Below are 11,545 nucleotides of genomic sequence, written 5' to 3'. Positions count from 1 at the left end.
AGCCACACCCCATGAGGGACATCCGGCATTCCCAGTGGTGCTAGTCCCCGCCACGACTGTCATGCAGGATTCATGCTGCCCCCTGTGCCCTCTCCCCCGCCCAAGGAAAGCTAGAATATGGCCCTATATGGCCCATTCCTGCCTGGGAGTGCAAGGGGCTCCGGCTTCCCACCCAGACTAATAACTGGTTAGAACTGGGTCCAGGAAGGGCAAAGTCCAGGAATGAGCCGAGGGTCAGAAGCCAAATGCCAGAGCCAAAGGCGTGGTAAGCCATGGGCAGAGCTGGGGATCGAAGCCAGAAATTTGAAGCTGGAAGGGAGCAGGGACTGGAACAAGGGCAAGTGATGCTGCAGGCAAGGTATCCGGTAAGCAGCCGCTGATCTGCAGTGGGGGCCGGGCTTAGAACCGTCAGGGGCTGTGACCTCTCTCTCAGTTCCAAGGTAGTGCAGATAGGCTCACTGATTGCTTTGCAGCGAAGTTAGTCAGGTACTAGGCCAGCGGCTGGTCCTAGCTGGTCTGATACCTGACAGCACCCCGCTTCTTTTAGGGTTGCCTCCCTGGAGCCCTTGGGCTGGGTTTCTTGGGGAGCCTGCAGGAGGTCCAGGGCATGGACATGTTCCAGGGATTCCCACAAATGCTCTTCTGGGCCGCATCCCTCCCCATCACGCAGCTATTGGAGTCGTCCCCGGACTTGGCGGGAGTCCCGAATCCGCTGGCCCATGCGTTCCTCTTGGCCCAGCCCAGTTATTGGCAGAGGGGGAGGAGTAGCATGGGGTGGGAAGGGATTCTCGGTGAAAGGTTTCAGGAAGGAGATGTGGAACAAGGGGTGGACCTTGAGGGATTCTGGCAGCTGCAATCAAAAGGTTACCGGGTCAAGTTTTTCTGTGATCACAAATGGCCCTAAGGACTTGTGGTCCAGCTTCACAGATGGATGGGTGGATCTCAGATCCTGAGCACCTGGGGTTGTTATGAGTCTCATGCCCAATGTGCAAGAACAGAGGGAGTTAACCCAGGCGACCTGGGCCAGAAGGGGCCGAGAGCAGAACGCCCAAGCGATTGCTGGTAACCGTGCACCAGGGCAGCCTGAAGTCAGAGAGGGGCAGAAATGTTTCATTACAACAATTCTCCTATTGAAAATGCTGATGCTGTTGAAAACGTGTCCCTTCTGATAAAATATCATTTGGAACCCCCTCCCGCAATGAAGCGTTTTGCTAGCGTCAGCCATTCAGCCATTTTCTGAATGGAATGTTTGGGGGGTTTTTGGTTTGATTTTTCATTTCGAAACAAACCACAGATTTAAGCTGACGAAGGTCGAAGGCGGCGGGAAACATTCCCGTTTTCTCAGAGCAAAACATTTAGATCGGCTCCAAACACAACTTTTGTTTCATGGGAACTTTCTAATTTTTATGTTTTCAGAACAGGGAAAAAAATGTTCAAAATCACAGGATTTCCTGCGCAGTGAGAAATTGGGTCTGGCCTGGCTCTGCAGGGGAGAGGGGCAGGGAGCGGAGCTGGAGGTTTTACAGCTGGGAGTGTTTCATAATTGCCCACGGTGCCACCTCTGCTCCACGGGCGTCAATGCTTGACCTTTTTCCTCCTGTCGCTCCAGCGCCAGTGTGTCCAGTACGCGCTGAAAGCCCGCCCTCTGAGACGCTACATCCCCAAGAACCCCTATCAGTACCAGATCTGGTATGTGGTGACCTCCTACTACTTCGAGTACCTCATGTTCTTCCTGATCATGCTGAACACCATCTGCCTGGGCATGCAGGTGAGGAGGGAGCAAAGTTAACGACCTCGCTGTTGGGTGGCAACCTTTGATCACTGTCCATGGGGCCTGGGGGTGGGGTGTCCGAGACCACCCTGCTCTTGGTAGCAGACTAGCAAGCCATCAAAGTGAGACTCAGGCTGGGCCACTGGTTGGGTGCCCCTGGATATCTGGGTTTGGATCTTGGCTTGGGATACTTCAGGCAGTTCAGCATCACTGCTCCAGGGAGGCCCCTCCTATGGAAAAGCCGCGGGTGCTATAGGTGAGGAGGGAGGGACGGTGGCACAGCTGTATGTGTGTGCGGAGATGCCCCGGCTGCGGATCAGGAGTCAGGAACATCTACAGAGCTGTGGGGCAGGACCCAGGGCTGGAACAGGGAGGGGGTTAGGGGGCAGGACTATTGGCAGAGCTGTGTGTGGAATGGGGGAAAGCATCACAACTTCTGCTCACATTCCAACCCCACCAGAGCTCTAGGTTTGTATGTTGGTCTCAGGCTCTCACATCTGGCCCAGAATCTGAGAGCCCAGCCCCATACGTGCTCCCCATAGCCCAGTGGGCTAACCTGTGCCTCTTCCTGGCTCCCCAGCACTACAACCAGTCAGCTGAGATGAACCACCTCTCGGACAACTTGAACGTGGCCTTCACCATCCTCTTCACCCTGGAGATGTTCCTCAAGCTCATGGCCTTCAAAGCCAAGGTGAGTGTGGGGTGAAAGTCTGGGGGGCATGGAGAGGGGTGCTGGGGGGGTGCATAACGTGACCAGGATGTGGGCAGCCGTGCCCAGTGGTTGGAGCAGGAGTCAGAGCCCAGGGTCAGAACTGAGTTACCTGAGCTGAGACAAGGCAGAAGCTGTCCCAGCCATGGACAAATGCTTTGAGTAGCCACTGGACTGCTGCTACTGCCGCTGCTGGGCTTAAGAGCCTGTCCGCTGGCTCTCCCCACCCCTCAAGCGCGGTATCCATAGGCAGCCTGCTGCAGGCCAGCTATGCTCGTTGGGTTGCCTGGAGACTGGCTCCGCTGCAGACCCCGATTCCTGACTGGCGGGTGCGAGTCCGGAGGGGGGCCCAGGGGGTGTGAATCTGGAGGAGGGCAGGGGCTCACCCCAAGCGGTAGGCATGGCATTTTCTCCCCATGCGGCGTCCCGGGAACACAATCCCCTCGGAGCCTGGGGCCCTGGAGAGACCTGCTCACGCCCAGTCACTCATGTGGACAGTGCCACTGAAGTCACCTGGGCAAGGGCTGCAGGCTGACCTGGCAGCTCCTGAGGGGAAGAGCAGGGCCAATCCAGGCCACAAGGGGGAGCCCTTCCTCCAGCTACCTGTTCGCCCAACACCCCCACCCCGACTCCGCTGCTCTCACTGTCCTGGGTGTCTCTCCAATGGGGGTGGGGGCTAGTGGTCCTCCCTGGAGCTCTCCGGACCCCCCATTAAACCAGGCTTGCGTGTGAGTGGCCCTGGGAGAGCCCCTGAACCTCCCCCCACCACAGCCACTGAGCCACGTGAGAGGCGAGGCAGAGCCCCCCGCCCCGCCCTGCAGGCATGTCCCCGATGCCCACTGAGAGACGGCCATCACCTCCGTGGTCCCCGTCGATGTGCCCGGAGGGGAATCCCTCCCCTGCCCGACCTCACGAGCGATTCAGCCATGTGAGCCGCTGCTCCATGGGCTGCCTTGGCATCCAATGGTCGCTTTTCCCTGAACCCCACCAATGCCAGCCCTCGGGGGTAGAGAACCCCAAATGTGGATGGTCCTCTGGGAACCAAGCCCCCACCAGGTCATCCCTCTGAGCGTAAGGGATAATCACAGGTTGTCTTGCTGCCACTTGGTTCAAACAGATCCATGTCCACCGGGCACTTACCTAGTACAAGAACAGCCTCCTCCAGCCTCCCCCTGCCTTCTCTATACGCCTGTAGCCCCAGGCAGCCAGCGTGGGGCATGCCGCAAGAGCCGCTGCTTGCGACCCATACACAGTGATGTGGGCCGGGGCAGGTGCACTGCAGGGAATGTTTCCCAGTGCAGCTCCTTGGCCACACACCTCCCCTGTACTTGCGAGCCGTGTCTTCCCCGCCATCCCAGCCCTGACTTGAGCTCCCTTGATGGACAATCACACTGTTGCTGGGCCTGTTGGGGGCTAGGAGCGTTCATTCCCTGGCGTGCCGAGGACTCGCCCAGAATAAGCATCGGCACCAATCAGCTGGGAAGGTCTGACCCCAAGAGCTCAGTGGGTGCTGGGTGCCAGCGGATAAGAGTAGACATGGAAGGAAATCTAAATCCAAGCTCTGCAGTGCTCTCTCCATCTCGAGGCATGGGGGGCAGCCTGGCCATGCTGGCTGTGTTCTGCGTGGGCGAACGGAGACCCTCCCTCTGGCACGGTGAGCGGGGCAGCGGTTTGCAAGGGAGAAAGCGCACTGCGCTCAGGAACGGCAGGTCTCCTCCGCAGGGAGTTTATAACCCCCCTGTCTGACCCTCAGCTTCTTCCTTTCCTTTCCCCCTGTTCGGCCCCCCCAGTCATTCCCACCTCATTACTCTCTCCAATCTCAGGGCTATTTCAGCGACCCCTGGAACGTCTTTGATTTCCTCATCGTCATCGGTAGCATCATCGACGTCATCCTGAGTGAGATCGATGTAAGTGCCGCGGTGGGCGGAGGGAACGTATCCGAGAGCACAGGCAGGACAGTGATGTCATGGCAGTGACAGCCTTGGCAGGCTGCCAGTGTCCCACTGTCACATGGGAGGCCCGGGTTCCTGCAGGATTGCGCGGGACACTCGTCCGGCTGGCGGACCAACCTGGACCGGGCAGAAGGAGAATGGGGCAGGGGCTTGGGCACACGGGTTAACCCTTCTCCTCGCTGTTTAAGAGCGCTGATTGGATCTCTCCTCAGCCATTACACAGCCATGGTGGACCCCCCCAGCCTCAGTGACCCTCACCCCACCCCTCCTCCTGAATCTGCCTGGAGAGGTACCCTGTGGAAACTGTCCTTGTCCTGGGACAGAACCAGAACCTCAAGCTGACTCCGCAGTGACATATGCCAGTACTCCCCAGAGGCTGCACCCATGCCGTGCCCTGCCCGTGTTCTTTAAACACATGCCCAGATGGCTAGTAATCAGCTCATTGGCCTGAGATCACCATAGAGATGGCTGAAAGGGTTTCCCTTGCCTCATGGTCCCTATAAGAAGTTTCTGCCCTGCGCTCCGTGAGGGTCTGGCACCGTTTCAATCTGCTGCGTGTGCTTGGAGTGTGTCAGTGTGTATGACGATTGCCACATATACCCGGTGCCTACTCTGTATATGTGTGCCTGTATATCCAATATACACCGGAGTATATTCGGTATATACCGTCTACATGATACCACACGTGTACGCTGCAGTGTGTATGTACCGAGCAGCCTGCATACAGGAGCATTGTCGAAGAGGCGTGCACGGCGCATTGCTGGGAGCTGTGTACCTCGTTGTTAGCACGTGGCACGGAAACTGGCTCCATACACACATCGGGTGTGCGGTGCGTACAATCAACCCAGCTGTAGTCGGAGAAGTAGCTTCCGAAGTGAGCACTCCAGTGGGGTTAGCACGTCCTCGCTAATAAAAAAGTCCATCCAGTTGTCACTGCAGAGTGTCCCCGCTCTCTGTGCTGTCCCAGAGTAGCACTGAGCCGTTTCCCCGCATCTGAGAGCGAACCATCGGCAAGGAGATCTGGCCCAGAGGAGATGAAATGTCATCCTCTCCTGTTCTCGGGCACAGCTTCCCAGCCCCAATGCACACCAGTCCTGCATGGTGGATTGCCATCCCTACAGCCCAGAGGAGCCCTCTGGCTGGCTCCGTTCTCCTGGGGCAACTGCACTGGCTGAGCGAGCTGCCGAACTCCAGAGAGCAGGACTCCTCAGAGCCGCCCCCGCACCAGGTATTGGGTCATTGGCTCCATTCCCATGTCACCACCAGCTAACAGCAACCAAAAGCCCTCCTAAGCAGGACTGCCACCCCAGCTTTAGTGACCGGCACTGTGTCAGCCCCTCCGCTTTTTCACCATTCCCAGCCAGCTTGAAGGACAAACCCCTTAGGGAGCTTGCAGAGGTCCCCAAATTGCCTGCTCATTTGGGCAGTTGCCAGCTGCTGTCAGGAGTTCCAGGCAGAGCAGCAGCTACCAGGCCCTTTCCCCAAGCGCCGAGCTGCCATCGAGCGGCTCTGTGCCCACGGAGTGCTCTCTGTCTGCCCGGGGGGCCTTGAAACACGTTCTGGGCTGCTGTGTCCTTCCCAGCAGTTATCAGACACGAGGGCACCTGGGCTCCAGATCCCATTGTTGCTTGGGAAGGGATCCACTGGAGCTCTGGCTTCCCACTGGAAAGAGCTTGTCATTCAGTGGGTATCGAGAAAAACGAATGGGTTGGGCACGCTGCCCAAGTCACCCCACATCCCCTCCTCCAACAAGAGACCTCGGAGCTGGTTTTTTGGTCTCGTTCCAGAGGGTTCACTCGTCCATCCCGCGATCCCCCCACCCCTCATTTCCCCCTTGACATCGCTCCCAGGCACGCACCTTGACAGCCCCCCTCATGGCCACTGTCAAAGCTCCAGGGGTAAGGGGAGATCCTGTCTGGCCACCAGGAGCTAAGGGACCCAGAGTTCTAGGGACCATGCTGGAGGTTTTGGTTAGGGGGAACTAGGCTTAGTGAAGCTGGGCATGTAGCTGGAGAGCATCAACCCCACCCGGTAAGTACTCCTCTCTGCCCGCCGTTGGCAGCTGGGGTTTCTGGGTCATTGCAAGTGGTCATTGCCCATCAGGGTATGTGTTTGCACCTGTCTCACCTGGAGTCTGTAGCCTTGTCTGCTCTGGAGACTGAGCGATTGCTTAGGGCCCCGAGCAGCTGATGGGGGCTCCCTACTGGCTTTTTCAGTATGTGCTGTGTGGGGGCCCCTCAAAATGTTCCTGCTTAGCCCAATGGGCTAGCACTGCCTCTGGCTCTGGAATGCTGCTTCCTGCCCAAGCGCACAGACCCCGAGAGCACCGTGGTTTAGGGAGACAGCACTCTCACGAAACTCTGCCAACTGGGTCTCAGCGGCGCCACTGGGACGGGTTCACCAGTAACAAAGCCGTCTCTGGCAGTTGTTTTCTCCCAGAAAAATGTTAACGCTGGTTTGCTATGTCTATCCTCTCTTGCTTTCTCTCTGCTTCCTTTCCCTCTCCTGTTTCTGTGTACGGCTGTTCACTGACTCGTGCAAGATGGGGAGGAGAAGGCCTTGCTATTTGAAGCCCTTTCCTGAGTCACTCAGGTCCCGATCCAGCAGAACATTTAAGCACATGCAAGCGGTCCCAATGGGACTTAAAGTTAAGCACCATTGCTGGATCATGCCCTGTGACCGTGATCCAAAGCCCACTAAGTCAATACACTCGTTGACATCACTGCACGGTGGGTAAGGCCTTACGAGTGAAATTCACTCCTGCACACAGGGCCAGCACGAGGGCTAGACACCACTTAGGCCTGGTGTGACGCTGTAAGTGGTGCTTGTAGTTGTATTCTGGGCATAGGGGAGAATTGCTTTCTATCCGCGGACCATTTTTGCGGATCAAATGTGGATACAAATTTTGTATCCGCGCAGGGCTCTAGGAATAGCTACTCTCTAGGAATTAACAAATTCAGCACACTTAGGTGAGAGGGTTTTGTGTGTGGACGCGAGCCGGGGTCGGGGCAACACCCGAGAAAGAGCCTGCATTAACTTGATAATGAAGATGAACCCGAAGTGACAGGAGCTGAAGTCTCATTTTCAAAAGTGGCTCAGACACCTAGGAGCGTAAGACCTGCTCTGCACTTGAAAATGTAACTGTTGTGTATGTTGGCTACAGGCATGAATTTTTGACCAATATGTAGCTATAACAATGCCAATATAAAGCTGCTATGTACTTGTATTCCCGTTCCCATATGGGAATAGCTATCCCTGTATAAAGCACCTTCTACACCAGTATAATTGCGTCCACACCAAGGCAGGTTGTATTGCTCTAACTACCCCGGAACAGTTCAAGCAGAACAACTTTCTAGTGTAGACAAGGCCTATGTCTCATTGAACGTCACTGGGGGCTTAGTCCTTTAAGTTGCTCTGGTACTTTTGCAGATGTTTCCCCTAGTGCCTATCTTTAGGTTCCCAAGTCAGAACATTTCTCTTCCAGTCTTACCCGGCTTGATATTTCCTTCAAACTGCCCTAGGGGTTGGGCCTGGATTCAGATCTGCCTTGTTCTGTGTGTTAGTTTTTGGGCCATCCTACCCTGTCTTCTTTCTGTCTCTCTCTCTCTCTCTCTCTCTGTTTCCCGTCTTTCCCTTCCCTCCAAGGATCTGTGTCTCTGTCTGGCTCTCTCTGGAACCCAGCCGCCTGTTTCTCTTTCTCTCTCTGTCTCTCTTTTGTTTCCTGCCTCTCTGACAGTTTCTCTTGCTGACTCTCTTGTTCTCTCGACAGACGTTTCTTGCTTCCAGTGGCGGACTGTACTGCCTAAGCGGAGGCTGTAATGGCATTGTAAATATCAGCTGCATGTGCTTGCAGTGGGTCTCCTTATTTTTCTTCCGCTAGTTGTTTCTCTGCTGCACTCGGCTGCTGTGTTTGCGTGGATTGCATGGTGTGAATCCAGGGAGCTGCTCTGCAATGCACAGGATGACTTTCCCATAGCGGAGCGGGGGTAGGAGCTAAAGACACCAATGGTCTGGGAGCGATACACAGCCAACCTCTAGGAGATCTTCTTACCTCACATTGAAATGTGATCTCCATCCATCTATCTATCCATCCACCCCTCCCTATCCCACCCCGACCCATCCATCCATATTACACTTTTCTTTTATCCATCCATCCTTCGTCCATGAAATACAGCAAAACTCAACCAGAGACAGAACCATCTAACTAAGGTTGCATCCGGCTGTTGTACAGACAGGACAGTCGCTCTACCTGCTCATTGTATCATCTAACGCAACGTTAGTTTGTAGAAGGTCTCTCCCCCCAGCTGTATGCGCACAGCTTCTTACAATGTGATTTGGTGCAATTGCAGGGATACGTTTCTCGAACCTTCCTTTCTCTGCGGAAGGTTAGTTTCCCTTCTGGCCTGACATTGCCCTGGGCTCTGGGTTCCCTCAGTCCCTGTTCGGCTGTGTATGGTACAGAGCCTGTGCTGGTGTCGGTGGTAATTGATCCCCTGGTGATGGACAAAAGTCAGGAGTCCCAGAAGCAATGTTCCCTCTAATTTTTCCCACCCATGTGCGGAATGAAGTTTGTTATGTGCATCAATATGGAGGTGACGTGTGACACATCACCTCCATATTGGTGAACATCAAATTCATGTGGTGGGGGTGGGGTTGAGGAGTTCGGAGTGTGGAAGGGGGCAGAGGGTTGGGGTGCAGGGGTGTGCGGGCTCCAGCTGGGAGTGCGGGCTCTGGGGTGGGGCTGGGGATGAGGGGCTTAGGGCTGGGGCAGAGGGTTGAGTGTAGGGGATGAAGGTTCGGGCTGTGGGTGTAGCCTGATTTGGGGTGTGTTAGTAGTGTTAATTTAATGTATCCACTTAATTTAATTTTATTTAAATACATTTTTAATTAATTAATAATTTTAATAATTATTATTGTGGATATTAATTAGTATGGGTTTTGGCTCGCCAATTGGTTTGATCAGAAGATAAAGTTCGTCCTGAATCAGGCTTCACAGAGTTTATAAAAGGAACTTTGGGGATATGACAGGAAGTTTACACTGAGACAGATATAGTCATAAAGACCTTTTTATTAAAATCAATGACGATAGTAAGCAAATGGTAAAACAGTTAGAATTACAGAGTTACAAATATCACAGTTCTTTAAGATATAGATATAGATATATGGATATAAGATTATAAGCTGCAAAGTTGATTTAATACTCACACCCTGTTTTGATAACCCGGTGTTGGGAGATGTGATACCACGCCTATGGCAATTTCCGTTTTCACACCTCTGGCAGAGGAAGCTAATGCAGAGCTGTTTACTCTCTTTTAATTTAACTCTAAGCTGTACTAAAATAAAATATAAGGGAGATCAAATCCCTATTTAACTTACAATTTGAAAAGAAATAGAAATACAGCCTATTAATAGTTAATAGCCGTGGTAGATGGGTAGCATCGATACGTAGTTGAGGCAATGAAGAGTAGACAGGAGCAGATAGGTGGGTAGATTGCCTGTCTAATGGTGAGCTGCTTCTCCTTTTTATAGGGCATTAGTCGGAAATCCTTCCTCTTATGCCCAAATTTCATTCTTCCCCCACGGAAATGTTAGGGTACACTTACCCCATAGGCTAGTATGTATGTGCGTATGGATGACAGGTATGTACGCATTTGTGGTGTATCTGTTAGAATTGTGGGCAAAACCCCCTTTTTCTACCCTTTATTGCTATTGGTTCAGGTAAAGGTCTCTAGACATCTGCGTGGGTGTTTTGTCTAATTTTACTTTTCTGTGCTCCTAAGTCACGTGGGCCCTTTAACACCTCCCCCCCGCCCCCACAGTGAAGCTCTACATAGCCGCTTTCCTAGCCGCCTCAGACACTCTCCCCGTGCTCCACCCCAACAGCCGAGATCAGCTGAGACAGTCCCTGGCAGGCCCCAGCTTTGAATGTCGGAGGGACAAGAGTCTGGGGATCCTTAGTGCTGGGCAGGGGCCCTGACTGCAGTTTCCCTCCCCTCTTTGGTACAATGGGGCCCAGGGCTATTAGGCATTTGCCCAGGTGCTGGCTAGTTTTCTTTGGGCTTGGGGCAGTGCCGAGTTCTTTGGAGCTGGCGGTGCGTCACTGAGTCAGGTGTTTCGAGCGGCTGCACACACCCCTAGGGGAGATGGCAGGCAGTGTTTATGAATTGAGACAGAAAGAAAAGGGGAAAGAGAAGGCGAGAGAGAGAAAGGAAGGGAGGAGCAGGCAAGCGAGAAGCACGTTTTCCAGCTGAGATGTGACGTGCGATCAAAGCTCAGTGAAGCGGAATAGCACAGGGAGGCAATTTCCGACAGCCGGCGATGCAGAGGAGAAGGCTCTCGCGCCAGCAGTCATGAAGGAAGTCGGCGGTGGACAGATGGAGGGGAACAGAGAGAAACAAACTCCACCAGTTTGGCTGGAACAAGTGGGGGTGTTTTAAAGCAGAAGGCGGTACCCAGAGACCTGGAAGAGCTTTTGCTGCTGGTGCTGATACTGCTCTGGGTGGACAGCAGCACCCTGGAATGTGAGGAGAGGCCAGAGATGGAGGCTGGGATGCGATTTGGGGCCGAGATAGAGCTGGGGCAGGGATTGCAACAGGCTGATTTTTCAGACCAGGAGCCCTTTGGAGAGCAGAATTCGGGACACTTCACTAAACCCCTTGGGATAAACCCAATCTGTCCTTTGCATAGCTCCCCCCATACGAGCCAGCCCCTGGGCTATCAAGAGGGGCAGCTGTGGTTTCAGTGTGGCAACCTGGAGCGGCTGGAGATGACCTGCTGTTTTTGCTGGACCGCTGCCTCTGGCACTGGCACCACTGTGGTGTTAAAGCCTGGTGACCAAATGTCACTATCCCCATTGGGCAGCTGGGGAAACTGAGGCACAGAGCGGGTCAGTGATTTGCCCAAGGTCACCCAACAAGTTGCTGGTGGAGTCGGGATTAGAACCCAGGACTCGTGGCTCCCCACATCGAGCATTAGGCCACAGCTGCCTTGTGGGGAGTGGGATCTTGTACTATGATCATCTGATCTCATGCCCATGGCCTGTGCCTGGCACACCCCCTCTGTCCATACAGGCAGGTCAGGTCTCTGCTCCCCCCTCTGCCCCACACCGCCCAG

General features: G+C 54.3%; 1 protein-coding gene across 1 annotated transcript in view; it reads left to right on the top strand.

The window, feature by feature from the left end:
* Positions 1-272: 272 nt before the first annotated feature.
* Positions 273-11,545, top strand: part of LOC112123531 (voltage-dependent L-type calcium channel subunit alpha-1S-like) — a 32,250-nt gene continuing 20,977 nt past the window's right edge. Inside the window, exons 1-5 of the mRNA XM_026658960.2 lie at positions 273-365; positions 1,610-1,768; positions 2,352-2,462; positions 4,304-4,387; positions 8,202-8,258. Coding sequence (XP_026514745.1) covers positions 273-365; positions 1,610-1,768; positions 2,352-2,462; positions 4,304-4,387; positions 8,202-8,258 — 504 coding nt within the window. The remainder of the gene's footprint in view (positions 366-1,609; positions 1,769-2,351; positions 2,463-4,303; positions 4,388-8,201; positions 8,259-11,545) is intronic.

The sequence above is a fragment of the Terrapene carolina genome, unplaced genomic scaffold (genome assembly GCF_002925995.2).
Source record: "Terrapene carolina triunguis isolate 2854851 unplaced genomic scaffold, T_m_triunguis-2.0 Scaffold552, whole genome shotgun sequence".
NCBI classification, from domain to species: Eukaryota; Metazoa; Chordata; order Testudines; family Emydidae; genus Terrapene; species Terrapene triunguis.
The sequence above is the reverse complement of the archived record's forward strand: the minus strand, read 5'-3'. Positions and strand labels throughout refer to the sequence as shown.